This window comes from Phyllobates terribilis, unplaced genomic scaffold (assembly GCF_046119375.1).
Source record: "Phyllobates terribilis strain yellow unplaced genomic scaffold, ASM4611937v1 Scaffold_1__5_contigs__length_1240528914, whole genome shotgun sequence".
Lineage (NCBI taxonomy): Eukaryota > Metazoa > Chordata > Amphibia > Anura > Dendrobatidae > Phyllobates > Phyllobates terribilis.
Genome location: NW_027362761.1, coordinates 1,171,742,348 through 1,171,759,217, shown reverse-complemented (window position 1 = coordinate 1,171,759,217; position 16,870 = coordinate 1,171,742,348). Strand labels below are relative to the sequence as shown.

General features: G+C 40.7%; 1 protein-coding gene across 1 annotated transcript; it reads left to right on the top strand.

Moving 5' to 3' along the window:
• Positions 1-15,134: 15,134 nt before the first annotated feature.
• LOC141199143 (forkhead box protein I1c-like) lies at positions 15,135-16,592 on the top strand. Its single transcript, XM_073663197.1, has 2 exons — positions 15,135-15,675; positions 16,111-16,592. Exons 1-2 carry the CDS (start codon positions 15,135-15,137, stop codon positions 16,590-16,592), a joined length of 1,023 nt encoding a protein of 340 aa, XP_073519298.1.
• Positions 16,593-16,870: the final 278 nt, after the last annotated feature.

Below are 16,870 nucleotides of genomic sequence, written 5' to 3'. Positions count from 1 at the left end.
CCTGAGAATACAGCCCCCAGAGAGGCGGAACAGACTAGAAGTCACAGATAACAGGTCTGGGTATGCAGCCCCCAGAGATGGCAGAGACGGACAAGAAGTCACAGATAACAGGTCTGGGAATGCCACCCCCAGAGTGGCAGAAACAGACTAGAAGTCAGAGATAACAGGACAGGACCTGGCAATACAGTTGCAAAGACAAACTGAGTGAAGGTGTTGCTCAGGCACCTCCTACTGGGTGGAGGGGTTTTAAATATCCAGCGACTCACAGCAATAGGCTGGAGACGCATTAAGGGTGAGCCCCCAGCAGCTATAGGAATCAGGAAGTAACCGGGCCACCGCCCTAAGCAGTCAGTCAAGAGCCATGCACACAGCATGAACTGGAGCAAGATTAGCGGGCTGGACTGACAGGTAAGATTGCGGTCTTGCATAGTGGGAGGTGGTGTACTATGCAAGCACGCCGCCAGGGATGTTACACATGCCAACAATGCCAGGGATAAACACACTAACATAGAAAATAGGAATTTGTCAGAATTTTCTTCTTGACATTCAATAGGAGAATTGGCCTCAAGTACTTGATGTTGCTCGACTGTTTACATTTGGACAGCAAAACTAACCAGCACACACACATGGATGAAGGCATCAAATGATTTTGTAGCCAATTTCTAAATGCATGCACGAGAATTGGAGCCAGGAGGTCTCTGAATCTCTTATAGAATTCAGCTGTTATACCATCTGGACCTGATGACATCTTCAGATGTAACTAATCAATGACCACCTTAACTTCCCGCACCATTAATTCAGGTGTCAAAAAGGAGAAAAGACCAGATTATTAGTATCAGGCATTGGAATTGCCTGCAAAAATTGAGCTATCTTATCTTCATCCAAACCTTTCTGCTGAAACAACTCAGTATAGTAAGATCTCACCACCCCCAGGACACCCTTCCAAGATTCCTGCAATACACCTTGGCAGTCAATGAGACTCATTGCCAATTTATTGGCTATCCGCTCCCTGCAATTCTCAAAGATTAAAGAACAAAATTAATTGCAAAAACCAAAACTAGTTTGAAACCAAAGACTTAATCACTTGATATTATATTCAGTCTCCAGGGAAGGAAAAAACACAAGGAAAAGAAACATTCACAATCAGTACAGATCTGAATCAGAGCCATATTGCTGACTGCCTGTTTGCATGTCAGATTCAAGGGGCTGCTCAACTAAAGGGGGTCTCCTGTTCTGATAATAGCTAAATTGCTCCTCTATCTTCTGTAACTCTCTTTCCATCAATTCCTAGACCTCTGCATTGGTCTGGCCTTGGCGACTAATCTCCAGTAACTACCGTATTTTTCGGACTATAAGACGCACTTTTTTCCTCCAAAATTTTGGAGGAAAATGGGGGGTGCATCTTAGAGTCCGAATGTTGGGGGTGTGTATATTTATGTGTGGTGTGGGGGGAGCGGTATCGGTGGAGGAGCGGGGCACAGGACCTACTGCAGCCTACACTGTCCCCGCTGCTAAAGAAAATGAATTTTCACTGCTCCCCACGCCCACGATGCGTGGGGAGCAGTGAATATTCATGCTCCTTAATAGCGGTATACAGTGTAGCCGCGCTGTGGCTGCTGCTGCCGGCTATGTCCTGTGCCCGCTGTTAAAGGGCATGAATATTCAATCTCTCTCCACACCCATGGGCATTGGGAGGGGGTGAGTATTCATGCCCTTTAATGAGCGGGCACAGGAGATAGCCGGCAGCAGCAGCAGCCGCAGCGCGGCTCCACTGTGTGCCGGCTATGAAGGAGAGTGAAGTCACTGCTCCCCGCGCACACAGACCCGGCGTGGGGAGCAGTGACTTATGGCAGCTGATCTCTCCTTGTGAGTCGCGCATGGCAGTGACTTCATGCGTGGCTCACATGGAGAGATCAGTGCAGGCAGACGTGACGCAGCGCTGGAGGAGAGAGAAGAGAGGTGAGTAGGAGTGTTTATTCTTTTTTTATGTGCAGCTTGATGGGGATTAGGGGGGCCATGCATACTAGGACAGGGATTAGGGGTGCCATGCATACCAGGACAGGGATTAGGGGTGCCATGCATACAAGAATAGGGATTAGGGGTGCCATGCATACCAGGACAGGGATGATGGGTGCTATGTATACCAGGACAGGGATGAGGGGTGCCATGCATACCAGGACAGGGATGAGGGGTGCCATGCATACCAGGACAGGGATGAGGGGTGCCGTACATACGAGGACAGGGATGAGGGGTGCCATGCATACCAGGGAAGGGATTAGGGGTGCCATGCAAACCAGGATAGGGATTAGGGATGCCATGCATACCAGGACAGGGATGATGGGTGCCATGCATACCAGGACAGGGATGATGGGTGCCATGCATACCAGGACAGGGATGAGGGGTACCATGCATACTAGGACAGGGATGAGGGGTACCATGCATACTAGGACAGGGTTGAGGGGTGCCATGCATATCAGGATAGGTATGAGGGGTGCCATGCATACCAGGATAAGGATGAGGGGTGCCATGCATACCAGGATAAGGATGAGGGGTGCCATGCATACCAGGATAAGGATGAGGGGTGCCATGCATACCAGGATAAGGATGAGGGGTGCCATGCATACCAGGATGGAGGGATGCCAGGCATACCAGGATGGGGATGGGGACCACGTATAAAAGGAAAGGGGGCGGCATATATACCAGGATGGGGGATATTGTCAGAATTGGGGGACATTACCCCTATACCAGTGTCAGCAGAAGACCCCCCTTCCCCTTAAAAGTGCATCATGACCACATTTTTTGCTTAAACTTTTATTTTTTTATTTTCCTCCTCTAAAACCTAGGTGCGTCTTATGGTCTGGTCCGTCTTATAGTCCGAAAAATACGGTACTTCCATCTCCTTCTCAGTTTCTGCAATAGTCATGGCACAGTGACTCATTTTTGGGACTGTTACTAGGATTCCATATTTGATTTATTTTTGGCTTGTTTTTGGTCAGGACACCCCTCACCCTCAGACTTATGGCTGAATTTATCTTTTTTTTTCCTCTTACTCTGTGTACTCCCATAATCCTCACTGGTGGGCACTGGGGCAGGACAAAAAAGCCCAGTCTGAATGCTGCAGTGCCGACTTTATGACCTCCATGTCCCTCTCGGTGACTCCTGACTGTGGCTGCTCCTGCGCTGTATCACTTATGTTGCTCTGGGGGTCCAGCCCTGTAAATACCAACCGTGATAGCAGCGCTTTCTCCTCCAGGTCCTCTACCGCCACCAGCAGGTCCTCATCAGGGTAGTCCCTACAGATGTTGTGCCAGGAGTCAGGACAATCCCTGGGGGTGGAGGTGACCAATCTGACCACATACAATAAATTACACATGAAGTTCTGGTACGTGGCGCTCACATGCTTGACCACATCACACAGGCTGCACCACGGAGCAGGCACTTGCCAGATGACCGACCCAACCACACTTATAACATTTCCTCGGCTGACTGGCATAGAAACAAACGCTGTGTACTTTCTCAAGGAATGAAACGTTTTGGAAGATGGTGAAGGAGTACCTTGCTGACCGTACCAATGTCCTCCGTGATTCCTCTGTGACTTATAATTATTGGGTATCCAAGCTGGACACGTGGCATGGCTCTCTACGCCTTGGAGGTCCTGACCTGCCCTGCGCTGCCGCTTCAGTTTTGTCAGAGTGGGTTTTTAGTGCCGCTGGTGGAATTATAACCGATAGGCGCAACTGCCTGTCAACTGAAAATGCTGGCAGGCTGACTCTTATAAAAATGAACAAGGGCTGGATTGGACCAGACTTCTCAATACCACCGAATGATAGCAGCGTAACAAACTCAAATACAGTGTCTTTTTTGGGAGGTCTAACTATTTCCATGCACCTCTGTCTTCACACCCAGACATGGGTATACGCTTCCTGATTTTGTCTATTTGCTTGTCTCCTCCTATTTCTTCGCATTCTCATCCTCCACCACCATATGTACCTTATCAACATGTCTATGACTCTTGCAAGGGACATTGGAGTTCCTCCAAATTTTTGGCTTAGTTTTCATAAGTTTTATTGTGAGTCCGTAAAAGTGGCGTAATACTTTATGGGTGAGTAATTGAATCCACAAACTATTTTTAATGCTTTTTTGGAGTGTTATATATCAACAAAATGTACTACAGAGCACATAATACTCTATGGATAAGTAATTGAATACAGAAACATATTTCAACTCTTTTCGTAGTGTTATATACCACAAAAATGTAGCACAAATCACGTAATACTCTATGGATGACAATATAGTCAATTTTTTCAACCCCCCCTCAAAAAGAAAAATGTGGTCAACTGCCGCAGCTATATATTTATAAATGGACTTCAAAGTCCTAATCCCTGACTAGAGACTGTATTCAGCCACTCCTGGATTCAAATACGACAAAGGACAACATCTGCAAGGAGTTTGTATGTTCTCACCATGTTTGCGTGGGTTTCTTCTGAGTACTCCGGTTTCCTCCCACATTCCAATACATGCTTATAGGGAATGTAGATTGTAAGCCCCATTGGGGTCAGCAATAATATTGCATGTTACGTGCTGTGGAACATGATAGCGCTATATAAGCAATGCATGATAATAATAATTATAATAAACTGTGCACACACACGCCTGGACAAGCACTCTCTCCCTCCAATAAGAATTGTCCCTGAGCTGTGCAATGGCGTCAATGTGCCGAGCCTGATGGCGTCTGTGCTTTTATAACCCCTGATGATGTCATACGGTCAGCCAATCACAGTTATGCTACTACTAAGATGGGTACGGCATTGCAGTGACTCGCAGGCCATCCCTTCATGTTTATTGGCTGCGTAACAGGCGCCAAACATGGGTGGCGGGAATTCGAGTTTGAAAATCAGCCACCGGCTAATGCTTGTCGAGTGCTGAGCACATCCGAGCATCCAGATTCTCAAGTGATATCTGAGTATCACCGAGTACATTCGCTCATCCCTATTAGATAACAGTTTGCTGAGGTATTCCTTAACCCTAAATTTATTATAGATTTCTTCCAACCTGTTGTTCCGGATAGAATCGTCTGAAATAATATAATTCATGCTGTGAAATTAAGATTTAGGTTATGCTTTTTTAATATGACTGGGATGAAATCTCGAATAGTGTAAAAAACTATTCCTTCCCATTGGTTTAGTACATAAATCCTTCATTAAATATGTATATATAGTATAGTATGTGCAGCTGTGCTTGACGGCTCGGGCACTCGCCTGTGATGTGGGGAAGCGTGCCTGTGATATGGGGGCGCCACTGGAACACTCCCTAAAGGTCATGTGAACGGCCGCCTGACGGACTTCCGATCACACAGTCAGACACATGACCATGCACCCGGGACACTTAAGGAGGAGCCCAAATTGACACCACATACACCTGACCCTTGAGAAAGCGTTGTTGGATAACGCTAAACGGGCATCGGGTTTTCTTCCATTCCCTCGACAGTTAACCTGGACTCTCAACCTCTCGGTGGTAAGACTCCTCCCTTCTCCCTATACCCCGTACTTCACTGTGAGTATTCGTCTCTTTGGGCATTCTGCAATTGACCCTACAGGGTTTTTTGTAGTGGGGTTGTCTGCCACATTGGCATGTGCTATATACATTGTACCTTTATATATGTTGTTTGCTCATGGTGGACTTCTGAAATTTTGTCTTATTGTTGTCAAAAATATTTCTACATTTTTAATGATACCTAATAAATATTGTACTTTTTTTAACCAATTTTGAACTTTGTTTCCTCCTATGTGTAATTTCTTGCTGTTGGAGTTGGTCTTTTCTGGTGACCCAAGGTGCTTGATTAGTGTTGTGCCTCACCTTCTCTTGGATATGCATCTGGCTCTTTTGCAATTCACTGTTCTTATATGTAGAGTTCCATTACATATGAAAAAGGTTGTCTCCAGCGGCAGACCTTCTGTGTTTATACACAATATTGATATTCATTGACCAGAGTATGCCATTACAAAGATAACAAAGACCCCTAATTACTCTGGAAAAAAAAGTCAAAATATCAAGATTTTATTGAATTGCCAGCCTTTATTTTTCCCCTATTTTTACATATGCAATTCCACTGAATAAAAAAAGGCACAAGTCACTAGCACACCACAGAAATGCATCAAGGCACATAACTAAAGGACTGCAAAATCATTAGCACAACTTAAAAAAGATACATGCAATTTAGAATTCATGCCACACCTGACTGCTTCCCTGTAGCCGGCCCCGGTCTTTCAACTATCTCAGATTGAGTTGCAAGCCACGAATATGCATGTGAAAAGCTGAGTATGGAGACATTTGAAATAAAAGAATGGGGAAATTATTTAAAGGGAACCTGCCAGCTGCTAAATGCTGCCCAATCCTTGCCCAAACTAGTACATTTTATATGACCTTAGTGTGTCTTGTGTATATTTGTAACTGAAATACCTTGAACAAAAGACACACTAAGGCATTTATATATGTGGTCCTATAGATAGGGACTTAACACCGATTTATACTAGCAGAGGTAGGCAATTAATTAGCCCGAGGGGCCACATGAGAGACCTTGACTGTTGTGGAAGGATGCAGAGAGTGGTGATATTGGTACATCGGGCAAGGACAGTATGGTCCGACACATGGACCAGTGTTTTTAGCCCTTTGGCTGTCTTGTTTCATGAGGACTAGAACAACTAGAAAGTTGGATTTGGCCCACAGACCACACTTTGACTGGGTCTGCTGTAGTGACACCATGGCTGCACTCCCTAGATGGGGTTGGAGGCAGATGGAGAACGATGCCAAGCCATTCAACAGTGTAGCTGAGAGCAGCTCCTGCAGTCAGTACCCATAGCAAAGCACTGCACAGGATGTGTTTGGTATCAAGTGTGGGGGGTTTGTCCTTGGTCTTTTCTATATTTAAAATAGCTGATGCCTTTGTATTATGACTAGAGATGAGCGGATCTTTTGAAATTTGAATGCACTGACTTTGCCGACTTCCCCACAAAAATTTGATTTGAACAAATAAGTTTGCATGTGTGGACTACTTTGAATTTCTTTTAGAGTCAGTTGAACATGTTTTGAGCTCTGTAATACAAACACAGTCCTTTTTAATGTCTAAATGACTTCCAGTTATGTGGCTAGGGGAAAACAGAGGTTAGCAACAGAGTATTTCACAACACACTGCAGTATCATACTTTTTAGGTTACTAAAATTGTATAGACCGTCTAAAAATTATCCTTTTTTAGCATTGCTGTTGTTTATAAAAAGGTGGTGCAAATGGAAGAAGCTGTGGCATTTTCACATGTTTGGATGCAACAATTATTAATCCTGTTTGGGGAGAATAAAGAGCCTTGCATTTTGGCAAATAAGAAGTGACAACTTTTTTAAAAAGCCATCCAAAAATGATCCCTTTAATAGGGAGAAAAGATAGGTGTACTTTACAGTTTTGAATGTGAAGAAACAATGGCCTCTCAAGGAGAAGTGAAAAAGGTATCCTTTTTTGTGGTCCCCAGTTGGCTTGCTAATCACAAAATAATTAGGCAATTATAAAGGCTTTTTTTATCAAACAGTACAAAATGTATTCCTTTATTTCTGGAGACAAAACATGAAGAAAATTCTGACTTGTCATCAAGTCTTTTAAAAAATTTGCATTCTTCTGAGAATGGTTTCTTGAGGGAACAAAAGAAGAATGTATGTTTCCAAGCATCAATAGTAGATCTAAGCACAATGAAACACAGTGGGCAGTTAGAAGGTGTGTGGCTGTGGCTGGAGCAGCAAGATAGAGAATTAAGATGGGGCAGATAAGGAGATGCTTGGCAGATTAGGCCGGCGGTAAAGATGACATGATGGACAATGAGTAGTGTGTAGTCCATCGGCACTGGCGGTAGCAGAAGGCTTAGTGCCCACGATGCAGAAATGAAGCAGAAATTGGCAGAAAAACTCATGCGGTTTTTACATGCGTTTTTGACGCGTATTTGACGCGTATTTTCCATGCGTTTTTCCAATGCATTGTATAGGCAAATACGCATGCTGAAACGCACAAGAATTGGTCATGTCCGTATTTTTTCTGCGAGTAAAATCTGCGCAGAAAAAATACGGACCATGTGCACAGAACTTGCAGAATGTCATAGGAAGTCATGGGATAAGGTAAGCAATGCATTTCTGGAGCGTTTACGCGCTGCAAATACGCACCAAAATATGCACCAAAAACGCATCGTGGGCACACAGCTGAACAGTGGAAATGACAGTCAACAAACAGGCAGGCGGACAGATGGTATGGCTGATTTAATACCCCCTTTGACATGACACTAGGGGTTGGATTCAGCAGCATTCTCATAGCAAATTGGGACAGTTCTTCCCACTGGTTCAATTTTGCTGACCCAGAAATCAATGGTATCGGGGCTCAGGGAATCTGCCTGAGAAAGAACTCAGTCATGCCATGATGGAACCTGGCTGTTGATTGTGTCTGTGTTTGCTGAAGTGCGCCAAAATTGTGACAATGGCACAAAAAGAATCTGGTCCATTATGTCAAATATACTCTAGATGTTGTTGCTTCTGCCTCGGTTACTTGTTGTAGCCCTAAACATTGACACAGACAGTATCATTGTGTCTCCATGGCATGCAGAGGGGTTTGTGGGCATTTGTGCATGTGGCAGTGTTTGCTCAGCAAAGGCATTGCAGAGCAGGTAACAGCTTATCCTGGAAGCATGCCGGTTTGAACTCCCATTTGGAAACTCTAAAATGTTCCCCCATTTTACTTTTGTAGCAAAGGTCTGAAAGTGTGGCTATCCAATAATCATCACTTTGCTTCATGTTAACAATGCGCCTGTCATCCTACAAGAATTGCAGCATACAGCTCGCAATGCCGGCCAGCATGACCGAGGCCACAGTAGTTTAAATAGCTGAATCCACATGTGCTCATACTCATAAATTTGGTTGCCTCTTAAAAAGCTTCAATAGACACACATCCCTCATTAGCTGTCAATTTGAAATCTCAAAGTAACCCAAAATCTAGTTTGATTGCTGCATGATGTAATCAGTCACTGCTTTACACTTTTCATACAAACACTGCAACATATACATCATTGTATTCCAGTGGTTGCGACATCACAAACCAGGTGATTCTCTGGAAGGCTGTTTTCTCTCAAAGCCAGGAGGGTGTGCTTTTTTTGCATAAAAGACCTAGGAAAATGGGCTAAGGCCACGGCCCCACAATCAGTATTCAGTCAGTATTTTTTCTCTGGAGTGGGAGCCAAAATCAGGTGAGGAACAATCAGAGAAAAGGTAGAATAGAAACAAGTCAACAATTCTGCATTTATCACCCACTGCTGGTTTTGGCTTCAACTCCTTAAAAAAATACTGACCGAATACTGACCAAATAGTGATAGTGGGGCTGTGGCCTAACATGTTTTCTGGCCATAGACACCACGTTTCTCAAGTGTGTTTATTTGCAAAAGAAATCTAGCACTATTAAATTCAGTACCTGGCCATGCATGGAGGGTTATTTTGTCTGACTTAAGGCAGATAATATGTTCTAGGTCTTGTCGCTTACGACAATTCCAAGTTGCATATAGTAGAAGAAGTACGGCACTCTGCCCATCTTGTGGTACCCGGAGAGAGTCCAATTGTAAGTAATCTATAAAAAATCTTTAAGTGCTGGATTTCTGCATTTTATAAATTCCAAGTTGCAGTTCATGGGGAGCCCGCCAGTGAGAGAGTTGCCTCTTAATGTAGAGTAGCAACTCTTCTGCCTTGTGACTTTTCTTTCCTGAGATTTGAAGCTGTAAAACTGCTTGGCAACGCTTAAACTTGCATGAGCGAAAAGAATGATGATGCTGTGTAGAATCAATGATGTTCTCCATGCTTGTTGGGTGCGATATAATGTCAGTTGAGCAGGATCCAGGAGAGGTGTAGACAGTGGCAGATAACCACCACCTGGCGGGTAAACATATGTAGCTCCCAGTCACAGTGGTGCATCGCTGCCATTGAAAACATTCCCCCATTTAGCTGTGAAACAGTTTTGTCACTGGCCATAGTTGCTGCTCTGTCCAGAGATTGACCTACATTCTCCTGCATGTGAAAACAGGGAGCTAGTGTAATGCAGGTGGTCAGAAGCAATGTGCAGATGGACATGAGGCAGGAACAGTCAAACAATTTATTTCCTCCGATATGGAAGGAAATTACTTCAGTTATGAAAACAGTTAAACAGTATGAAACATAATATTCACAAATAAATCCTACAATACAGAGTGTGTGACGAGTCTTAGAGTTTACTTTACGTGTCAGGGAAGTCTCTCATGGAATATACTTATATCCCTCTAACAGGAGTGACACACCCATTCACGTGAGGGGCACTGTGCTGACTTCTCCAACAGTAATGGCCCAAGCAGGGGTTTCCGGTTCTTCATGCTAGGCCCCAAGTTCTTCTGACAAAGTCTATTAAAGCACACTGTGCCTCCGTAACTTCAATTGATCCCCACCCTGTCCGCTGTCCTAGCTCTGGCCAACCCCTGTAACGTACATCAATGCTGGAAACGACGGCCCGGCTCACTAGCATCATCTGTCCATTACTGCAGGCATCATCTCTCAGCTGAAGTTTCCTCACGGATCTTCGGTGCTTGACCACTGGTGGGCATCTCCCAGGTCTGAGGGGATGAGGGCTGGGCTTGGTCTCCTGGCGGGCTCTGGGTCTAGACCATCACAGGTCTGAGATTTGGGGCTTGACCGGCATATTTGGAATTCCAGGTCTTGACCGGCGTAATCTGGGCTTAGGGTCTAGTCTGGTGCTGCATGGGTCCCATCTGTGACCATCATAATCATTACCTTGTTATTTCCTTTATTGTGATAAATGTCTCCTATTTCACACTCTATATAGATAACCTTACTAAAAGTCAGATAGGTAAAAACATTGGTATATTGTCATTCTCTCATTGGTTGGTCTGATAAATACAAGTTTGGAAAAAAAAATCACTTTTTCATCTTTTTTTTGTGCTGAAGGCTTTTTCATATACAATTTATACTATTTTCCTTCTGAGCAATTATTCTGGCCATGCGGGCCCCTTTGCTTATATGTTTAATACGTGACAGTATAGGCAGACACCATAGCATATTTGGGGTTCCTTAAGTTTTGGTGAGGGTTAAACAGAAGTTTATCACAATGTTAAAATCAATGTGCTTGCCATGTAAAGGATAAAGAACATTGCACGATTATTGTGAACGAGCTTGCCTAAGAATGCTCGATTTGAAGATAATCATTCAATTTTAACAGGCTGCCCATCACCTGACAAACAAGAAAGTTGTTCAATCATCAGGTCTTTTTTGGTTTCTTCAAAAGACCATCATTCTCATCAGCACATCATCATGGACAATAGCAGGCTAAGGGCACAGAACAATCTATTACTAATCATTCAGTGCTCATCTGAAGTGCATGGAAGTGGGACCCCTTACTCCTTGTGCCCCTGTTCAGTCGGACAGTTTGTATCAATGGCATTTCCTCCCCTGACATGTTCTTCTAATAAATAACCAAACCGGTCATACCCCTCTAATAACTTGGAATTTTTTAAAAGGGTATTTTACAAGGGCTTTCTTTTAAACTATATACAATGTTGGAGTTACAAGCCAGAAAGGAAACAAAAAAAGGCAAAAAACTGAATTTTCGCCCAAAAATTTGAAGTCGCCAAGATCACATTTTTTGCTACTCAATTAAATTAATCAAAATGGCAGCATGATTAAATTTTTCTTGATTCTTTTAATGGTTGGTTAAAATAAAAAAACTAAATTCTCAACTCGCCCCTCACCAGTACTAATGCCACAACTCCCTGCACAGTACTCTGCTGAATCATTTCTCCCTATCTCTTCTGTCTTTAATTCCGTCCCCAGTTTTTGGGTTTCATCTAAAATCATTGCATTATGTGAGGCCTACTATGTTCCCTTGAAGCCAAAGATGGCGTTCAACTGAAAACAGAAGAGAAGACTGGATCAAGAGAAGGAAGCAGACCGGAGGAGGACTGAGTAGGAAGTGAGGGGCGAGGTAAGCATAATATTTTTTGACAGCTCTGTTCATACTTCTCTGTGGTGTGGAGAAATCTTCGAGCATAATAAAAAGCTTTTAGCAGCAATTGGATTTGTGACATATAAATTTAATGCATACTGTATTTCTCAGCCAAACCCAGGTGAATCTCGCAAATCGAATAGAATCTCTAAAATGTTCATATAATATCTATGCACTTACAAATTTATGGGCCTAAACTTCTAGCTCAGAGTTTTTCCTTTGTCTCTGACTTTTCTGAAAGTCTTGGATCGGTGAAATCAAGGGTTCACTTATTTTTCAATGTGAAAAGACTCCTTCCATTAATTTTGTAGCAAAGTAAAAAAGATTTCAGCATGCTCAGCTGTCTGTCACTACACACTCCACCAATTACACTATTTGTTTTGCTATTAGACCCCCTGACACTTTTGCTTTTGTTTCCAGTCTGGAAGGTGGAGAGAAAAATAATGTTCTCAATTGTGAGTCAACGAGTAACAGTAAATCTCTCTAGACTGTTTACAGAACTTTTCAGTTCCTGGCTTCTTCCTTCTGAGCAGACTGTGACGTAACATAACTGTGACTATAGGAGAGAATATAAGAACATTTGGATTGGATATTATACCTACTGTAGGAGTATCATCTAAACCTTGTGGTTTAGATCCTGATCACTATGAACTTTTCTTTGTTTCTGAGGACAGTTTTATTCTTTGATAATTACAAACTGACTGAATCAAAGGTTACATTATACTATGGGTCCCTTGAGAGATTGGGTCCATTGGGGTTTGCTTCACCCCCTTTACAGAAATCTTCTGTACATAAGATCTATGTTAGTAACATAGTAACAATGGTCTTGAGAACAAACCCTAAGACATTGGGGCAAGTCTTCTGATGAGCTGAAGGAGAAACCGTCCGGCTTTATAATCAGAATGTTTCCACTGGTTTAGAAAAGGATTTATAAAACTATTAGGAATTTTAATAAAAAAAAAGTAGTAATAAAAGTAGTAGTGGAAGAGGAAAAATAATATCACAACAACCCAACCAGTAACTTTTCCAACTATAATATTCATTATATTGCCGTGATCATTACTTCACTGCTACTTGTATGACTAGTGTTAATATTATATTTATATATTTTACTTTATCATATATTTTAATACTATACTATAAAACTTTAAGAATAGCAACATTAAAAGTTATAAAGCAATAGAACATTATAATGCATATAACATTTTATTATAAAAATAAATTTCATTTTCTTGCTGTTATTAGTTATGTCTTTACATTTAATTCTTTATAAGATTTTATTTTGTTTTATTTCATTTGTAGTTTTTCTTCTGTATCTTAATATTTTAGCTATGTATGTTTTAAACATTTCTTTGCGGTATATGTAATTATTGCAAACCTAGTGTATTGAGAAAAAGTCTTATTTATGTGTTTTTCTTTTATTTCATTTCATTTTATATTTAGAGGTTTTGGCTTTTTCATTTATACTTTTACTCATATGTATATTTTAAACATGGCTTTACATGTCATTATTATAAAATAATGTAATTCTCTCTTTATATTTGTTATTTTACTTCACTTCATATAAATGTATTTTTTACGTGTATGTATATTTTAAATATGTTTTTACAGGTCATTATCATAAAGCTAATATATTTAAGTCATTTATCTTTGTTATTTTATATTTACTTTTTACATGTATTTTTTACACACCATCTTTCCTGCCCCTCTGATCAGTGGATGCACTAGAACCTGACCCCTTGCTGAGAGGTTGGAGACCCCCGCCCTGTCATAGTTTACATATGAGTGAAGGGAAGAATCACAGACAACCTGTCTGAAGCAAGTGTTAAACACAACTGAATTGAATACCTTTTGTATTAGCTGTGGTCAGAGAGTGCCAATAGTATCATGGTGGATAATTCGGGTCATTCTTTAGTCTCTGAAGCTTGCATGACTATAGCAGAGATGTGCATAAATTCGTTTTAAGAGTTCACTGGATTCATTCTCTTTTATGGCATAAATTAGGATTCATTTTCAGGATGTGCTCCGGGGGAAGATTTGCCCACTTTTCAATAAGTTGGCGGAGTTGTCCAGAAATGGTGTAAAAATAAAAAAAAAAATAAAAAAAAGATGAATATCTCATAGTATAGTGGACAATAATGATACATTGTTTATTAATAGATTAGTCATCCAAGAAATAATCTATATTACAATATATTACGCAACATAGGAAAAAGATGCCATCGAGCCTGTACATGTATAAAGTAGCTCTTATTGGATCAAAGTAAGATTGTGAATTTCATAGAGTAGATATTTATTAATTTTGCATCTTGTGTGGCTTGACTTTAGATTTTTTTGATTAAAAAATGCATTATTATATTTTTGTTTAAACTGTTAAAGTGTTTTATGGTAGATCCAAATGTGAAAAAAAAAAGCTAATTCCAAGTGAACTGAAACGATGACCGGTAATACATGAACTCACAATGATACATACAATGCTATTCTTATTATAAATTTATTTTATTTAATAATTTCTCCAAATAAATTATGCTTTTAAAAAAAGACACAAAAATAATAATTAATTGTTCTTGCCAGTTAATAGAATAATCATTATTTTTAAGGAATTTCTAGAAGTCTAGCTTCTTAACTGAACAATGTTTTGTTGTTATTTTTTTCTACATCTTATAAGCGATGTAAAAGGTAATAAGTATTTGAGATTCTCAAGGAACTTGACTTTTTCAATGTGAAGATTTTTTTTTCTACTTTTAGTTCACAGTTTTAATTCAAGTTAGGAAAAAAAAAAGTCTTGAAATGCAGGTACAGAAAGATCAATAGAACAATGAATGGAAAAAAAAAGACAGATTGTTCTCTCTGGTGACTCTTTGGTGATTAGTCCTTCACTTTACACACCCCTGTCTTTCAACTAAGACATCTAACTGGTTGTTGAAAAAAAAAAAAAAAACGAATATGTAAAACAAACCAATCAGTGGCCTCGGGCAGGGAGCATCACTACTCCAGAGAAGTATAAAGACAGAACTCCAAATCCGTTCAGCACCTGTTCTCAGAAGGACTTTGTGTGAACCTGCCGAATAAGAGTATGAACTCTTTTCATCTTCCAGCTCATCAGAGATCTACAAACCTTCATCAGATGGCAGTATATGGTGAAAACGTCACCATGTACCCCCAGCAGAACTTTCATTCAATGCCAAAGGTGGCCAACTATGGAATTGGAGACAATTCACCATCGACCAACTCTTATTTAGGTCTTAATAGGCCTGGAGTCTATAACATGCCTGGATATCCTTATGGAAATAACCCAAACTTGCATATGCCGCCTTCTAATGGATTCTTGACAAATTCGTCTGGTTTCAGTGGTGCAGATCATGGTTGGTTTTCCATAGCTTCTCAGGAGGAACTTATGAAGCTTGTAAGGCCACAATATTCCTACTCCGCACTTATTGCAATGGCCATACAAAATGCTCCGGGAAAGAAGCTGACCCTGAGCCAAATATACCAGTATGTGGATGAGTATTTTACATTTTATAAGAAGAGCAAAGCAGGATGGCAAAATTCAATTCGACACAACTTGTCTTTGAATGACTGCTTTAAGAAAGTGCCAAGAGATGAGAATGACCCAGGTAATTATATAACTACATTCATTCTAATTAATTATAGATTTTTAGTCGCAATAGTATTAGTATTTGCCAATAAGTTGCCCTTGGTTTTGTATTTTACAAACAAAAATGCACAGTTATCAGAAAATTCTACTGTAAGTTTTTTTTTTTGTTAGAATTTTTTTTTTTTAGAAGTGTATTGACTTTTAGATCCAACCTCAAATAAGAATTATTTTTAATAAAATAAATCTTCAGAATGTTTTTAAAAACTTTAGACTGGTTGAATGACTAGAATTTTCCCATAAATTTTTTCAACTGTTCTATTTACTGTATCAGTAAAAATCATTTAATTTTCATAGATTTTTTTTTAATAATTTGTACTTTAGATTTGCTATATTATAATGTATATGTTTATATTTCATTATATTACAATAATATTAATTTTTTTACAATGTTTAGGCAAAGGTAATTACTGGACTCTGGATCCTAACTGCAAGAAGATGTTTGACAACGGAAAATTTCGACAAACAAAAAAGCGCAGATCAGAATCCAACACCACTGATGCTGTTGCGGTTAAGAGTGAAGAAGGTTGCCCAGCTGGAGAGAGGAAAGGTGGTGATACGCCATCTATGATGACTCCATCATCCCCAGTGGTGGAAGCCTCCTCAAAAGTTCTGAACAGCGCATCTCCCACAGGAAGCACCTCTGCTCCCTGTTTGAATACATTTTTCAGCAGTATGACCTCCTCCTTGGACTCTAGCTCATCGAACAGGCCGATGACTCTGGGGTTGGTGAATGAACTCTCCCAAAGAAACATCACTGGATTCAGCAGTTCCACCTCAGGCTCCATGATGGAACCATCTGCAGATTTACAGGACACACTTCACCTTAACAGAGGCCCGTATTACAATTCTTTCACCAGCTCCCAACCTTTTTTTTAAGCACTAACCGTAAATGAGAGTGTAGAGTTATCTGCCTTGTATATAGTGGTTTGATACATTACACATTGTATATATTTGAGAGAAGGGGAAACTTATTTACTGTTTTTATTTATGAGTTTTGATATCTTTATATATATATTATCCAATAGACTGTATGAGTTTTTCAATAAATCATATAAAAAAAAACTAGTTTTGAATTCAACTTTCTTACTGATTGCGATTGAAAAAGAATCGAAAACAAAAGGGGTTTAGTGAAAATAAGAAAAAGGGTTCCAGTT